General features: G+C 50.4%; 1 protein-coding gene across 1 annotated transcript; it reads right to left on the bottom strand.

Annotated features, from left to right (window-relative positions):
- Window positions 1-12211: 12211 nt before the first annotated feature.
- LOC114700129 (glycerol-3-phosphate dehydrogenase 1-like protein) lies at window positions 12212-13687 on the bottom strand. Its single transcript, XM_037203434.1, is given in 3 exon segments — window positions 12212-12919; window positions 12922-13487; window positions 13489-13687. Coding segments are annotated over 3 exon segments (1239 nt in total). The 5' UTR covers window positions 13566-13687; the 3' UTR covers window positions 12212-12323.
- Between the last annotated feature and the right edge of the window lie 4377 nt (window positions 13688-18064).

Raw genomic sequence — 18064 nt, 5'->3', positions numbered from 1 at the left:
GATAACTCGGTTCAAAGACAACTTTTTTGTAGATATGTGATCACAGAATTCCTTACCTGAAATCTCAATTTATAGACATTTTTGTTGCTTAGCGGTATCATGAGAATAATCATATGCCAGACACATTCAAATGAGGTTATACGGGGAAAACGGCTGGGAGGACAAGTTTGTTGGGGGAAAGAAGAACGGCTAGAAGAGAACTTGCTCATGTGAGTTTATTTCTGTTAGTTTTTTACACGGTCTTATTATGTGTTTCAATCCAGCCTTGAACTTGAAGCAATCATCTGCCTCAGCATCTTCAGGTATCAGATTGCTGTAATAGCGCTCACTGAACATAGCCATGGTTACCTAATAGTCTCGTTTCAAAATAAAAATATTTACGGTAAGCTGGAAACTGCATCTTTTGCTGCCATTTTAGCTTGCAAAGAAAACTCCAGGGGAGAAATAAGAGCTGGGAGGTATATATAAATAAAACTGGTAGGTCCACTTCAGAACCTATATCCGACCCAAGAACCTGAGACTAGATAGCCCAGGGACCTAGGGTAAACCAAATACTACTGTTCTAAAAACAAACAAACAAACAAACAAAACATAGCACTAAAAAGACTCCTAATGACATTCTGCTATACCCATAGATCAGTGCCTTGCTTAGTCATCATCAGAGAAGCTTCCTCCTGCAGCAGATGGAAACTAATAAGAGACCCACAGACATTATGAAGAGAGAGAGAGAGAGACCTTGGAACACTCAGCCCTACATGGGATGTCTCCAGCAAATCCCTCCCCTCAGAGTTCAGGTGACCCCGTGGAGGAGGAGGCAGAAAGAGTGTTTGAGCCAGAGGAGGAGGAGAGCACCAAGAGAACAAGGCCCTCTAACTCAGCGTGATCGAAGTTCGTATGAACTCACAGGGACTGAAACAGCGCACACAGGGTCTGCACAGGGCTGCAGCAGGTCCTCTGCCTGTATATTGTGGTTGTATGGGATTCTCGAGTGTGCGAACGAGTGTCTCTCTGAGTCTTGTGTCTTCTCTTGGACTCTTTTCCCTCTGTTTGTTTTATCCAACTCTGATGTGTTAGCTTGTTTTATCTTACTTTATTTTATTATTAATCCCGTAGAAGCCTGTTTGTTTTCTAAGAGAGACAGAAAGGGAGTGGGTCCAGATGGGAGGGGAGGTAGAGAGGAACTGGGAGGGGTAGAGGAGGAAGGGGAAACCATAATCAGGATATATTATTTGGGCGGGGGCAGGGGGGGGAGTCTAGTTTCAATTTAAAAAAATAAAACAAGCAAAAAGCTCTGGTAGGGCCACTTCAGAATCATCCTGGGTTTAGGGCTCCCTCTGGTGGTGAGCATCAGGATTTCTTTTGGCTCACTGCCCAAGAGAAGCAGTTAGCAAGCCAAACCTTTCCTGATGTATTTCCTGGGATCTTTGCAAAAATTTTAGCGGAGTAGGATTAGTTAAGCCGTTCTGAGCTATCACATTTTCACTTGCATCTTTCTCCCTCCACACCACACACATGCAGAATCAGAAGAGGAAACTCGAACAGAACCAAAGAGAACATTACACTCCACACCAAGCCTTATCCTGATGGATCCACCATTCATCAGACAAACCGCATTTACAGAGAGGCTACTGTGTGCCAGGTATGGTTCTCCAGCACACACACACACACACACACACACACACACACACACACACACACACACACACAAACTGATGTTCAGCTCCCCTACTAATTAAATAAAGTGAAATGAGGCATCCCTTTCCTGTAGTTAAGCTGACTAGGCACTCATGTGAGGTAGCTCACAATTAGCTCAAACTCCAGCTTCATGTTCATGTGACTCACTGATTGGATTCTCAAACAATCCATCAGTTCCCAGCATTGCAAGGAAAAACAAAACCCTGCAAAGCCAATCCCCTGTTTCTGTTAAATCCCATCACTTCCCGGGGTCAACTGTTGCCTTCTGTAAGAGCTAAAGGCTCTCTGTCGCCGGCAGCCTCAGCGTCAGAATCAGCTCTGCTGACTTATGGCCTCTGCTGCAGTTCTTATTAATCTCAAGTTGAAATGATATACACCCCCAATCCAAAGTTTATCATTTCTGACTATTTTATTAAAACATTGCCGGTGGTGTTGGCGCACACCTTTAATCCCAGCACTCAGGAGGCAGAGGCAGGCCTCAGGATCTCTGTGAATTTGAGGCCAGCCTGGTCTACAGAGCGAGATCCAGGACAGGCACCAAAGCTACACAGAGAAACCCTGTCTCGGGGGGAAAAACATTGCAAAACAACTTTTTTTCTAGATAGGATCTCACTATGTAGCCCCAGCTGTACTGGAACTCACTCTGTAGACCAGGCTGGCCTTGAACCCATAGAGATCAGCCTCCCAAGTGCTGAGATTGAAGATGTGCACCACCACTGCCTGGCACAAAACAACTTTTGAAACAGCAGTTAAAAGGCAATATTAAAGTTCTACAAAGCATTGCATTCCTACCAAAAGAAAAGAAAAAAGTGGGTTAAAGAAGACGAGAGACCAGAGCTCACAAGCACGTCCTGCCTCGCTGAGCAGAGGATGCTCCGCAGACTCTGCCAGCAAAAAGGCCATTGCCGCCAGCTGTAGCCTTTGACCTCACGGAACTATGCACCTGACTAACCTCCTTATTTAAAAGGAAGAAAAAGAAAAGACCGCCTCTAGTTCTGCCCTCTGCTGAAGAGGTGCAGGCATGGTGTCCCCAGCATCACCATCCGCAGACAAGCCAGAAGGTAACGGTTTCTCTGGCCTCCTTCCTCTGGGTGGCAGTGCTGGCCTGGCACTTCCAGCTCCCCCTCTGACATTAAACATGTATTCATAGATCTAGGGAAGTCTTTTCTTCAGGCAAACTCACCTGTCCAGAAGTAGAGAATGCCAGAAACCCACCCTTTTGGTATCCCCAGTAGCTGCAGAGCAGCCAAGCTGGGGGCCAGTGATTGGAGGAGGCTTGAGACCCTGGTGTGGCTGCATCATGTCTGAGTGACCACAGTAGCAATCTTGACTTCCCGGAAGTAGAAGGGACACCATGTCACACACACACACACACACACACACACACACACACACACACACACCCGCTTCGGCTGCAGCATAAATACACATGGAGTCCTACAGTAACGTCCTTGGGGCCCGGTCTCTGGGAATTCAGCCACCAGGCGGTGAGGAAGTCCAAGCCAGCTGGTACACAGGGAGTTTGTGAAGAGGCCATATGTGGGGTTCTGGCTGACTGTCAGGCCCAGCTGCCAGACCGTATGTGAGAGAAAATGGTTCCACGTGTTCCCAGCCACACACACACACACACACACACACACACACTCCCCTAACAGTCTTCCCAGGTGTCTCCAGCTTGGCAGAGCAGGGGCAACTTGCCCCTCCCTCCACCTTCTCAGAATTCCTGACCTCCTAAGCCTTGGGAGCACAAGACAGTAGTTACTGGATGTTAGTAAGTCTGCGGTCGCTTGTTGAGGACTTCAAGAGGCTAGGACGTGAGCCCCCTGGGACCTGGTGACTCCTTCTAGGCCTGAAGGAGGAGCCAGTGTTTTTAGGATACAGAATTATAGCCATGGGGTGGGGGTGGGGGGCCTGAAGGTTGAAGGCACAATGCCGGAAGGGAGATGTGGAAACCCCTACTGTTGGTCTCTCCACACTGATCTGCCTACCCAAGAAGGAGGGGAGGCTGGTCACTGTCCCATGGGGCCTGAAGCTGGGAAGTGTGGGCCACTCGGAGCATCCTCTCCTAATAACAAGATGAGAGGCAGTGACTCTGTGGTTGAACCTAGTGGGAAGAATGGCACCTTTCTGGCTACAGGGGTGTAGAAGGAGCTTGCCAGATGTCCCAAGGACAGCCAAGGACAGGATGAGGGGGTCACCTGTGATGGCTAACAACCATCCTTGTCAGCCGATTGGACTTAGTCTCTCAGGAGACACACCTCTGGTCATGTCTGTGACGATGTTTCCAGAGAGATTTGTCTGAGGAGGGAAGACCCACCCTCAGTGTGGATGGTACCACAGCATGGGCTTAGGTCCCATAATGATGACAGGAATTACATAAAAGGTAACAAGGAGCCTGGTGGTGGTGGCGGCGGCGGTGGCGGTGGCGGCGGCGGCGGCGGCGGCGGCGGCGGCGGCGGCGGCGGCGGCGGCGGCGGCAGCAGCAGCAGCAGCAGCAGCAGCAGCAGCAGCAGCAGCGACGCACGCCTTTAATCCCAGCACTCAGGAGGCAGAGCCAGGCGGATCTCTGTGAGTTCAAGGCCAGCCTGGTCTACAAGAGCGAGATCCAGGACAGGCTCCAAAACTACACGGAGAAACCCGGTCTCAAAACAAACAAACAAAAAGGCTAACAAGGAGAAAGTGAGCTGAACACCTGCATTCATCTCCCTCTGCTCCTGATGGCCAATAACCAACCAGCTGCCTCAAGCTCCCACCACCCTGCCGTGGCGCACTGTGTGCCAAACCCTGAGCCCAGACAGCCCCTCCCTCCCTGAGTTGGCTTTGTCAGGTATTTTGACAGAGTAATGAGAGAAGCGACTGAGCTGGGCCCATCTGCGCTCGCTCACTGTGCATCCAGGCTGCCCCCGTGAAGGCGGCAACCAAACCTCTCAGACAGGGTGCACAGAATACTAAAAAATTTAAATGCTTGCAATCAGGACTCTGGGAGTCACGGAGCTGGAATTATTTTGGGAAATTTACAAGTTAAATAACCTAAAAGGCTGCAGATGCAAATGACATGAAATTGGCAAGGGCCAGGAGAGTGCAAGACTTTTCTCTGAGAACGCGGTGGTCAGAGCAGAGTCGCCGGGGCCAGGAAGGGCAGGGGGGCTATGCGGGTTGTTGTCTGTCACCTTGACACAAGCTAGGGTCATCTGGGAAGAGTGAACCTCAAATGCCTCCCTCCATCAGCTTGGCCTGTAGGCAAGTCCGTGGGGGTATTTTCCTGATAGATGATTGATATAAGGGCCCAGCTCACTGTGGGTGGTGCCACCTCTCAGTGGGTCCAGGGTTCTACAAGAAAGCAGGCTGAGCAAGCCGCAGGGAGCAAGCCAGTGAGCAGCATCCCCTATGGCCACTGCTTCAGTACCCGCCTTCAGGTTCCTGCCCTGACTTCCTTCAGTAATCGCCTGTGGTCAGGAACTGTGAGCCAAATAAACCCTTCCCTCTCGCAAACGGCTTCTGGTCATGTCTACCACAGTAATAAAGAGAGCTGAGACAGCGAGCCCCAGGCCACGATGTGGCAACTTTGGGCTCTAACCCAACAGATGCCACATCTACACCCATCACGGCTCATTGCAGGACTCCAACAGCCACGTACAAATTACTTTTAAGAAAAAGCCTGGCCTGGCAGTGTGTACCTATGATCCCAGCACCGGGAATGCTGAGGCAGGAGGATGGCTGGGGCTTGCTGACCATCCAGCCTAGATGAATTGGCCAGTTCCGGGTAAGAGATCCACAAGGAAGCTGGAAAGGGGCTAGAGGGATGGTTCAGTGGCTAATTACATACTGCTCTGGCAGAGGACCCAAGTTCTCTGCCCATTACCTACACTGGGTGGCTCACAACTGCCTGTAACGCTAGCTCCAGGGGGCTCTCACACCTCGGTCCTCCACAGATACCTGCACCCACATGCACATATTCACACAGAGACAGGTAACTAAACATAAGAAAAACACATACTTAAAGAGTTAAAAATGCCGGGCGGTGGTGGCGCACACCTTTAATCCCAGCACTCGGGAGGCAGAGCCAGGTGGATCTCTGTGAGTTCGAGGCCAGCCTGGACTACCAAGTGAGTCCCAGGAAAGGCGCAAAGCTATGCAGAGAAACCCTGTCACGAAAAACCAAAAAAAAAAAAGCTTTAAGCTGAGCGGTGGTGGTGCACGCCTGTAATCCCAGCACTCAGCAGGCAGAGGCAGGCAGATCTCTGAGAGTTCGAGGCCAGCCTGAGCTACCAAGTGAGTTCCAGGAAAGGCGCAAAGCTACACAGAGAAACCCTGTCTCGAAAAAAAACCAAAAAAAAAAAAAAAGCACCTGGCCACAGAGGTGCGGCCATGAGGCAGTCACCTTCAGGAGCTGGCCCAGTCTCCAAGATCATTTACTGGTGGCCCCACTTATCAGCAATCTTTATGGTAACCGGGAACCCAGGCAGATGAACTAACCTTGGGTTCCTTTGGTTCTGGGTTCTCCAAGACTCTTCTCTAGTCCTGGGAGGGACTGGGTCTGGGGACCACTGGAGAATCAGTGGTCATCCTTGGAATGAGTCCCTTCTGTACAAGCTTAAACCAGCTGTCAAGTTCCACTCTGCAGACGGCACCCCCCCCCCCCACCTCTTTCTACAACCGGATAACACCCTGGAACAGCCTCACAGCTGAGCAGGTAAGTGACCTTCAGATGGAAGCGTCTCAAGGGTTTGCTCCTGGAAAACCACCTGTCCTGTGGAGGGGGACCATGGGTCAATCCCAACCCTTCACTGGCTCTGCTTGGTAGTGGCTCTGAGGTCCCTTCTCATGCCAAGAACTAGTTTATATCAGGGACAGCAGGGAGGGTCTCAGAGAGCCCCTAGGCAGGGTCCCCTGCCCTTCAGCTCTTGGGGAAGCAGGTATGAGAAAGGCCTTTGCCCGCTTATCGGCTGTACCTGGTGCCTGAGGCCTCTTGACTCGTGTGGTGTGACTGGACTCAGGTTGAACACAGGGGCAGGGCATTGTTTTCTCTGTATAAGTCTAGATAAGGAACCTGGCTGTTACTGATAGATCTGAACCAGCCCGGTGATAGGCCCCACCTTCCTGGGGTGGGACCCTGTTTGAAACCCGAGTCAGCAAGATCTCCCGACTCCTTGTGGCAAGTACTCACTCAACCTGGGGTCATTACAAGCCCCGAGAGGGGCAGTGTCCAGTCCTACTCTCCAGTGACCCATACTTTGCAAGCTAGCTGGCTTCAGCTTCTCCAGGAAGCCATGCTAGATGTATCTCCCTCTTTCCAGACTATGTAAGGATGTCCAACTAGTACGCTCTCTGTACTATGTTTACACATGGGTCTATCCTAACAGCCCCTAAATGCCACTGTCATGTGACATATCACGGGTCTTACTCATTGAGTACTGTCCAGGACTTTTCAATCTACACGCTTAAGATATCAGTCCTAGCCGGGCGGTGGTGGCGCACGCCTTTAATCCCAGCACTCGGGAGGCAGAGCCAGGCTGATCTCTGTGAGCTCGAGGCCAGCCTGGGCTACCAAGTGAGCTCCAGGAAAGGCGCAAAGCTACACAGAGAAACCCTGTCTTGAAAAATAAAAAAAAAAAGATATCAGCCCTAGGAAAATTTTGTATATTTTATAGATGTCTAATTTTTTATTTCATTTCCTATTTTTAGAATCATAGTCCTTGTTTCCAAAATTCCAATTTGTGCATCATGTATCTTCTGCTTTTGTCTCCTCTCAAACCTGCAGAGTTGGAGGCCATGAAGTGGCCACATCCTCTGGCCACACAGTCTCTGTCAGTTCAGATCTACTCAAAAGCAAGTCCCCGGACAGGGAGATAGAAAGAGCTACGAAGGTTCCGATGGGCGGTGGGGCCTGAGGATTAGACACGCACCCGGGAGAACGCAGCTGGGTTAGGGTGCCAAAGGGGCTTCTATGGCGCCAGACAGCACCAAGGGGCCCCCGACATCCCTTCTCCGGGGCTGGTGCAAGACCCAAGTGCAAGCGGCTCTGAAACTCCCTCGGGAGTCATTTCCAAGGTGGACGCCAGGTGGCGCCAGAGCCCGCGCAGCCGGCTGCCGCAATCCCAGACAAACCCTTCCCTGGAATGGAGGAGCATTGCTTCCAATGGAAAAATTCTTACATATACAAAAGCAGACAGAATAGTACAGTGAAAAGGCTAACCCAGTTTCCCTAGACCTCAGCCTAGGCACCTGTTCACCCCTAAAAGCTCAGACTACCCACTGTTCCATCTGTAAATATGTTACTAATCTAATAAAACAAGTACCTTTTCCCCAACATCCTCTCTCTCTCTCTCTCTCTCTCTCTCTCTCTCTCTCTCTCTCTCTCTCTCTCTCTCTCTCTCCTCTCTCCTCTCTCTCTCCTCTCTCTCTCTCTCTCTCTCTCTCTCTCTCTCTCTCTCTCTCTCTCTGTGTGTGTGTGTGTGAGAGAGAGAGAGAGAGAGATTCCCCCTCGGTGTCTCTTTCAAAGCCATTCTATGGGACACATAGAGCCCACCTGGGCGATCCAGAGTAGTCTCCCTGTGCCGGTATCCTTAATCTCGCCTGCAAACACCCTTTTCCAAGACTTGGCAAGGTCCATGCTGTTAGGACCTGGTGTGTTTGGGAGCCACAAGCAGCAGATTCTGGAGAAGTGGGTGACTGGCTGGGGGTGTAGATGACTGAGTGGTGCAGTTGATGTTGAAGCCCAAGTCTTCCAGACTGAGAAACCTAAACATGACTACCACACCTTCATCCCTCGTTCCTCATCAAGACAGTTTGTCGCCACCTCAGCTCAAGCAGTCTGGCCATGGTGAGTTGATGGACACCAGGAAAGGTTCACTGTTGGGGTGGGAGCTCTCTTACCACCTGAGAAACAGGTACCTGCAAGGACAGCTGCGGAGTGGTGCCCTCTGTTACTACACCAACCCATCCCTCCTCCATCTACAGGCGCTTACCCGCACTGTGCTGCACGGGCCAGCAGGTCTGGCATGCTAGGATAGAAGAGAACATCCGGCAATAACCTGACTGCACTTCATGAGAGCAGGTGTAGAGAAACCCTGGTACAGTTTGGAGTGAGAGGATGGAGGATTCCAAGAGCCTGCCTCCTCCTCTTCCTCAAAGAAGAGTTGGGAAGGCAATCACAGCATCAGGACCGCTGTCCTGGTCTGCTTTCTATTGCTGGAATAAACACCCTGACCAAAAGCATCTTGGAGAGGAAAGGCTTTATTTGAGCTTACAGTTGTAGTCCATCCCAAAGGGAAGGCAAGGCCTCAGGCAGGACAGAAACAGGGACCACTGCTTACTGACTTGCTCTTCATGGCTCACTCAGCTTCTTTTCTTAAATTATAACCTTTCCTTTCTTACTTATCCCCAATATTTCATTTTAATATCACAATAGAAAACATAAATAAAAGCCCTACAGATATCTGAGTATGGTGGTGTGCTCCTTTAATTCCAGCACTCAGGAGACAGAAGCAGGCATATTTCTGAGTTAGAGGCTAGCCTGGTCTACAGAGCCTTGGTCCAGGACAGTCAAGGCTACATAGAGAAACCCTGTCCTGAAAAACAAAAACAAAAACAAACAAACAAAGGCCCACAGCCTTTAAAAAATTTAACACATTATAAAGGTTCAACATCTCTTCAAAATACCCAAAGTCTCTTAACTTTGAATTCCTATTAAATAAAAAAGTTAGCCGGGGGGGGGGGGGGGGGGGGGGGGGGGGGGGGGGGGGGGGGGGGGGGGGGGGGGGGGGGGGGGGGGGGGCGGCGGCGGCGGCGGCGGCGGCGGCGGCGCATGCCTTTAATCCCAGCACTCAGGAGGCAGAGGCAGGCGGATCTCTGTGAGTTCGAGGCTAGCCTGGTCTATAAAGTGAGTTCCAGGAAAGGTGCAAAACTACACAGAGAAACCCTGTCTTGAAAAACAAAAACAAACAAACAAACAAAAAAGTTAAAGCACTTTTTGTTCTAGGAGGGGAGAATGGGAGGACAGTCACAATCAGATCAAAGCAAAGCCAGACTCCATTTTATTTTATTTTATTTTATTTTTTAAGATTTATTTATTTATTATGTATACAGAAGAGGGTGCAAGATCTCATTACAGATGGTTGTGAGCCACCATGTGGGTGCTGGGAATTGAACTCAGGACCTCTGGAAGAGCAGTCAGTGCTCTTAACCTCTAAGCTATCTCTCCAGCCCCAGACTCCATTTTAAATAGGTTAGTGTCTGATGTCTGGCCTCTAAAGGACCCAGATAGTCCCACCTCTCTGCTTCTGCCACCTGTAACATGCACAAATGTCTGATAGGCTCAGGCTAGCTCCATGCCACACCTGGCATCTACAATATGCTGGGGTCTCCACTGTGACTGAGGCTGTGTGTTCACCAGTGGCCTCTCCTGGTCTCTTCAGGGACTCTGATCCTGTCACATGGTGCCAAGCCTTAGTTTATATGACACCTCCAACCCTGGGATCCTAACTGCAACTGAGGCTCGCCTTTACCAGTGGCCTCTTAGCCTCTCCGCAGGTATACCAACTCTGCCACGCGGTGCCAAGCCTCAGCTGCTCTCCATGACCCCTTCACATCTTCAAAACTAGTAACATGTGGGAGACTCTTATATGTTACCAAGTTCAGCTGCCAGCTAGAGATGCAGCCTTGGAGCCCTCTGGACTACAGCTTCTGTGTGCTGACCCTGAGGAAATACTTTTCAGAAGATTCTACCACAGTGATGCTTGTCCCTTTTTTTTGTTTTGTTTTTGTTTTTTCGAGACAGGGTTTCTCTGTGTAGCTTTGCGCCTTTCCTGGATCTCACTCTGTAGCCCAGGCTGGCCTCGAACTCACAGAGATCTGCCTGGCTCTGCCTCCCGAGTGCTGGGATTAAAGGCGTGCGCCGCCCGTTCATTACTTGTCCCTTAATTGAAGCTGATTCCTCAGCCCCAGCTAACCAGCATTGATTGTCCCAGTAAAGCAGAAGTTTCTCTCCGGCGGTGCCAGCCTCTTGTCAGTTACAGCTGACTCCAGGCTGACCAGAGCCGCCACACAGCACCTGATGGAGCCTTCTCTTCCCTCTGGGCTGTCACAGGCCAGGTCTCCACTGTCTTCACAGCATTATTCTCCGAGCTCCGAGCACTCAGGGGCTTTTCCAGTGCAAAGTTCCAAATGCCTCCACAATTCTCCCCAAAACAACGTGGTCAGGTCTGCCACAGCAACAGTCCGTGTCCGGTACCAATCTCTGTCCTGGTTTGCTTTCTGTTGCTGTGACAAAATACTGACCAAAAACAAATTACGGAATAAAGCATTTATTTCACTTATGTGTCCTGATTATAGTCCCTCACTGTGGGAAGTCAGGGCAGGCACTCAAGCAGGAGCAGAGGCAGAAACCATAGAAGAACACTGCTTAGAGCTTGCTCTGTTTGCTTTCTTTTGTTTGTATTTTTTTTTTTTTTTTGAGACAAGGTTTCTCTGTAGCTTTGGAGCCTTTCCTGGAACTTGCTTTGTAGACCAGGCTGGCCTCGAACTCACAGAGATCCTCCTGGCTCTGCCTCCCAAGTGCTGGGATTAAAGGTGTGCACCACCACCGCCGGCTCAGCTTGCTTTCTTATACAACCAGAACTACCTGCCCCGGGTTGGCTCCATCTGTAGTGAGCTTGGCCCTCTCTCATCAATCAAGACAATGCCCCCACAGACTTGCCTACAGGCCAATCCAATGGAGGCACTTCCTCAGCTGAGGGTCTCTCTTCCCAGGGGAATCTAGTTTGTGTCAGGTTGACGACAAACCAATTCACCACCCAACAAAATCAAACACTGGAGGAATGCCTCCGCTGCTGAGTACCGACTACTCCTGACCTCACACAAGAGCCAGCCAGGGAGAATGTCCGTCTCCATGGAGAAGCCATCACTGCTGGAGTGGGGCAGCCAGGAAGGCATGGGGACCATTTTTCATATTCATTGTGTATGTGCAGTTGGTACCCAATACATCAACCAATGAGCTGTCTCTCATGATCCAGAGATGAAGCTATGAAATTCATGTGTCCAGATGACCCAGTTTCTTCACTCACATGCACATGTAACATATACTTGTTCACACACACACACAATCTTTGTTTTTGTTTTTGTTTTGTTTTTTTCAAGACAGGGTTTCTCTGTGTAGCTTTGGAGCCTTTCCTGGAACTCACTCTGTAGACCAGGCTGGCCTTGAACTCACAGAGATCCGCCTGGCTCTGCCTCCCAAGTGCTGGGATTAAAGGCGTGCGACGACGACGACGACGACGACGACGACGACGACGACGACGACGACGACGCCACCACCCAGCCACACACACTCTTATACATGTATGTAAACATATATTCTACCCACAAAGACCCGTTTGCTTCTTCACTTACATGGACACACATGCCCACACAGAGACACAAGGTAAACAGCTCCGAACCTTATTGGAATCCTGATTCAATCTACCAAGCTGTATTTTTTTTTTTTTGCTTTTTTTTTTTTTCACATTCATCATGTATGTGTAGTTGTTACCAGTATATCAGCTGACGAGCTGTCTCTCATGACCCAGAAATGAAGCCATAATAATTCATATGTGTCCAAGATGGGAGAAAGCCAGGCAAACATCTCACTGTTACTTCCTGGTTTCCACGTGATCCTGAGATGGCCAAGGTAGAGCCGCACCAGTCCCCTGATCTCTTCGCTTGTACTCTGGGAGGTTCTGCAAACATGGAATCATATATGCAACTGGTCTGCCCTCAGAGCAGATCTGATACACGGCTGTGAACAGTGGGAAGTTGGCCAGCAGTCCCTTGTGCTTGAGGATGTGGTACACCTGGGCAGAGGTATGTGGTCCCTGCAGCTTTTGTCCGTTCAGCATCTCCTTCTCCAATTCCTCAATAGTCTTTCCGGTCCTGGCAAAGGCTTCAGCTACCTTGCGGTTCCATCCCCCATAACAGGTACCGACAAGATCAGCCACCCCACAGCTCTCCAGAAAAGTGGCTGTAGACACCTGGCCCTTGCCAAACGTCCTGGCAAACTCGATCATTTCCATGAGGCCCAGGCGGATGACAGCGGCCTTGGTGCTGTTTCCAGAACTGTCGCAGAAGCCGACCCCCAGGGCGACAATGTTCTTTAGAGCCCCACACAGCTCCACTGTGTCTGAGTCTTCCACCACAGTGATTTGGAATTTGGGGGTCTTCAGCAGCTCTTTGAAGAGAAGGCCATTTTCAGCACCTTGCTGCCAATGGTGGTCTCACAGACGTGCTCTTCGGCCACCTCTCTGGCTATGTTGGCCCCCATCAGCACACTGACGTCTATGCCCACCTTCTCTCGGATGATGTCAGAGGCAAGCTTCAGGCCCTCGGGGCCCTGGTCTATGCCCTTGATCAAGCTGAGGCCCAGGGCCTTCGTGGGGACTATGTCTGCAATCTCATCACAGATGGTTCGAATGAACTGGTGTGGGGAAGCAAATACCAGCAGGTCTGCATCCTGCACAATCTGGCAGAGACTCGAGGTGGCCACTACATTCTCTGGTAGCCTGTGTCCAGGCAGGTACTTTATGTTTTCGTGGTCACTATTAATGATGTCTGTCAGCTTCCTCCCGTTGACCATTTCTTCGAATACCCACATTATGACCGTGGATGCAAACTTCTTCATGTTCTTCACATTGCTCCCGATGATTTTTGAAACAACTGATCCCCAGTTCCCTGAGCCCACGACGCACACTTTCAAGGACTTTGCCCCTGCTTCCAGGTTGGTATCCTCCTGTGGGGACTGTGCCTTCCCAGGGGGCTGCTTGGTCTAGCCTGCCGGTGCCCTGCCCTGTCTGCAGCCCCCCTGTCTGCCTGTCAGAGACCTGAGTGTGGTGGCTCATGCCTGTAATTCCAGCACATGGAGACTCGGGTAGAGAACTAACTCAAGTTCAAGGACAGGTTGAGCTACAGAGTGAGACTCCCTGGAAACAAATAGGATAAAAAGCATTTTAAGAAGGAGGCCGCAGTTCAGTGGGCAGAGCGCTTTGTGAGTGTGCGTGTGCTTGAGGCCCTGGGTTCCAGCGCTAGCACCGTCTCAGCCACGTGTGCCAGCAAATGCCTGAGATCCCGGCACTAGGGTAGTGGAGACGGGAGGATCAGAAGTTCAAGGTCAGCCTCAGCTCCAAATAGAGTTAGAAGCCAACCAGGGATGATAAGTGTTTCAAAATAAATGAATAACAAATAAAACAGATCAAAAGACATGTATAAGGCGACTTGCTGTTTAAACATTGCATGCTTGATGAAATCAAGAAAATGGCATGGGGGCTGGAGAGATGGCTCGGTGGTTAAGAGCACTGACTGCTCTTCCAGAGGACCCAGGTTCAATGTCCAGCGCCCACATGGCAGCTCACAACTGTCTGTAATTCCAGTTCCAGGGGACCCGGACACCCATGGCAAAACACCAAGGCACGTAAAAAATAATAAAAAATAATAAAAAATATTTTAAAAAAGAAAATGGCATGGTTTTTAAAAAGCCAGATTATGATGGCAACATAGATGCATTTGTTTTGAGGCGGGGTCTCCTGTTTCCAGGCTGGCCTTCAACTTACCTGAATTTATAAAGTGGAGGATGACCTTGAACTGCTGGTGGTCCCACTTTCCCCTTTGGAGTGCTATATTTGTAAGCATACACCACCATGCCTGGTTTATGTGGTGCTGGGGGATCAAACCCAGAGCTTTGTGCATGCTGGGAAAACCCTCTATCAACTGAGCTACATCCCCAGCCATGACTATACATATATTATAAGAAGAAGGGCGAGGTGTGGTGATGCAATTCTTTAATCCCAGCTCCCAGGAGGTAGAGGCAAGCAGATCTCTGAGAGTTTGGGGCCAGCCTGATTTACATAGCAAGTTCTAGGCTAACCAGAACTATATAGAGAGATCCCTGCCTATATATATATATATATGTATGGGCTGGAGAGATGGCTCAGTGGTTAAGAGCACTGACTACTCTTCCAGAGGTCCTGAGTTCAATCCCCAGCAACCACATGGTGGCTCACAACCACTTGTAATAAGATCTGGTGTCCTCTTGTGGCCTGCAGGAATACATGCAGGCAGAATACTGTATACATAATAAATAAATAAATCTTTTAAAAATATATAGAGAGAGATAAATAAAATAAGGATTTTTTTGAACTTTATTTTATGTGCATTGGTGTGGAGGTGTTAGATCCCCTGGAACTGGAATTACAGACAGATGTGAGCTGCCATGTAGGCACTGGGATTGAACCCAGGTCCTCTGGAAGAACAATCAGTATTCTAAACCGCTGAGCCATCTCCCCAGGCCCTAGGATTCTTTATCTTCTGGAGAAAAGTGTGTGCACGTGCATGGAGGCCAGAGGCTGACATTAGGTTTCTTCCTCAATTGATTTCTACCTTATTTAATAAGACAACATCTGCCATTAAATTTGGAGCTAGCTGATTAGGCTAGACCAACTGACCAGCAAGCCCCAGGGGCCTTTTGTCTCTGCCTCCCTGGTGCTGGGATTACAAGGGGCTTTTGATGTGGGATGCGAACTCAGGTCCTCAGGCTTATCTGTAAAGCACTTTACCAACTGACTCATCTCTTCATCCATAATCAATCATTTTTTAAAGGGTAAAAGTATTAGTTGGGCAATAGGCCACTTACTTAGCATGTGTGAGGCCCTAGGTTCTATCCCTAGCCCTGGAAAAAGAAGTTAAAATAAAAAAAAATAATAATAATAAAGACACAGGGTCCATCCCAGGGTAACTAATCACTCCCAAGAGATGTCTCCCGAGTGCTGGGATTAAAGGCTTGTCCCGCCACCGCTCATATCGGCAGTCAGGTGTGAGAGCGGGGCAGAGATGATGTCTTTTCTCAAGACAACACGGGGCGGCGGGGGGGGGGGGGGGGGGGGGGGGGGGGGGGGGGGGGGGGGGGGGGGGGGGGGGGGGGGGGGGAGGGCATGGTTACTTTCTCCCACAGGGGTCACTAGGGGGCGCACGAGTCCGAGCAAGGCATTCTGAGAAGCGATGCAGGCGGGTCCAGAATCGGAAGCTCCCATGAGGGTCCTAGCCGTGGAAGGATTGCTCCAGGCTGCGGGGATGGGGCCTTAGGTTGGGGGGTGGCTAAGTCCCTCAGTCTCCAGTCTTCCAGCGGCGTACCTGTCCTTGAACTTCCTCCCTTCCTCCCTTCGGTCACCTTTCTGATTGAAGAGGGAGGCTTACCCCCAGGTAAGAGCAGGACTCACCTCAGCGCATGCTCCCTATCTGCCGGAGCCAGAGATGCTCTGGTGGGACGAGGTCTCTGGAGTTTAGAGACCGGAGGCTCCACAGATTTCCAGGAGCCACGCAGAGTTTCATGAGGGTGATAGCCTTGGGATTCTGGGGCTGGAGGAAGGTTCCAGCTTGTCCCCCACCCAAGATGGTACTCCCTGGCCTCAGTTTCCCTGGTCTCTTGGGAAAAGGGAAAAGAAACCAAATGTGACGAATTACCTTTCATGAAGAACTTAAAAGAGAACAAGAGTCATTTGACTCACAGTTTCAGAGAGCTGCGTTTAGTGGCTTGAAGGCAGCCATTTCAGTATTGTTTTGTTTCGAGACAGGGTTTCTCTCTGTGCAGACCAGGCAGGCTGTCCTGGAACTCAGAGATCCGCCTGCCTCCGCCTCCAGAGTGCTGGGATTAGAGGTGTACGCCACCACCGCTTGGCTCATTTCGGCGTTGGTGGTGCACGCCTTTAATCCCAGCACTCGGGAGGCAGAGCCAGGCGGATCTCTGAGTTCGAGGCCAGCCTGGGCTACCAAGTGAGCTCCAGGAAAGGCACAAAGCTACACAAAGAAACCCTGTCTCGGAAAAAAACAAAACAACAACAACAAACAAACAAACAAACAAACAACAACAACAACAAAGCAGTCTTAAGGTGTGAGAGATCAGGGCAAAGAGGATGTGAACCCCCCTCGGCTTTGTGGTGGTTGGTTTTGCCCTTCGACCTGACTGGAAAGAGAATCACCCAGGAGATTAGTGCGACAGTCGGTCTTCTGGGTCAGGGCGTTTCCAGGGAGGATCCGCGGGAGGGAGAACCCCTGCCGCGAAAGCAGGCGCCACTTATGTCCTCCCATAAGTTGGGGGCATAAGTGGAATAAAGTGGGAGAGAGGAGAACAGAGGCGGGTCTTCCGTCTTTCCCCTTCCTGTGCAGCCTTCACGTGAGCTGCTTTGCCCACCACAGTCCCACCACTGCGGTGATCTGCCTCCCCTTAAGCCCAAAGTGAAGAGACTAAGGGACCCCGGAGGACACCTGACTCCACAAGCCGAAACAAACCCACTGTTTTCTCAAGTATACCGTCACAGTGACGACAAAGATATTCCGATGGGGAGACAGTGTGGCAGGACACTTGCCCAGGCACCTGAATCTCACAAGTTGTCCTCCACGAAGGCATCATGGCTGTGCAAGCACGCACGTGCACACACACATACACACACACACACACACACACACACACACACACTGATTTTTTTTTTTTAAAGAAAGGAAAGAAGAAGAAAATTTGGCTAGCACTGGCTTCCAGTTAAGGATGCTGAGAGGCTGTGATGCAGGGTAAGTACATACCGGAAAGCAGGCAGCCTGCACAATGCCTGAAGCCCACCCTTAACACCACCAGGATAGCCTGATCACATTCCATCTGTCTGCCACTGTAATGCCAGGACATAGCATCACCCACAGCCTCTCTTTCCAACACAGTGCCTAGAAGCCACCAGACACATTCTAAAAGGTGGAGGGAGAGAAGAAACCATCCGAATAAACACCTGTCCAGATAACTACAAAAAGACGCTCCATGTTTCCAGTCACTAAAAAAAAGGAAAATGAAAGTGAAATTCAAGCAGGTTGTCACTGCGCACTTGGAGAAAGAGCTAAGGTTGATTACAAGTGTTGGCAGAGGCGCAGTGCAAAGGGGACCCTCCCACGTGGCCAGTGAAAGGATGACATTGGACAGCAGGTTGGTCGTTTACGAGGAGAGGAAAGTACTCCGTAAGCCACTGACACCACCGTGACAGAGCATCTGCCCTGAATGACTTAAAGGAGGACAAGGGCCTTCGGGTCACAGTTTCAGAGACTTAGTCATGGTCAGAGCTCTGTTGTTCTCACTCCTGTAGTGAGGCGAGGCATCATGGGGGAGGGGCGTGGTGGAGGAAAACTGCTCACCTCATGACAGCCAGGAAACAGAGACAGAGAGGAAGGGACCAGGGACAAGGCACACCCTTCCAAGTCATATTCCCCAGTGGCCTACTTCCTCCAACTCTGCCCTACCTTCCAACAGCCCCTTCACTATGAAGTCATAAATGGCTTACACCCCCCACCAGGAGGCCAGAGTCCTTAGGAT

This window comes from Peromyscus leucopus, chromosome 3 (assembly GCF_004664715.2).
Source record: "Peromyscus leucopus breed LL Stock chromosome 3, UCI_PerLeu_2.1, whole genome shotgun sequence".
Taxonomy (NCBI): domain Eukaryota; kingdom Metazoa; phylum Chordata; class Mammalia; order Rodentia; family Cricetidae; genus Peromyscus; species Peromyscus leucopus.
Note: the sequence above shows the minus strand (reverse complement) of the source record. Positions and strands in the feature narration are given on the sequence as shown.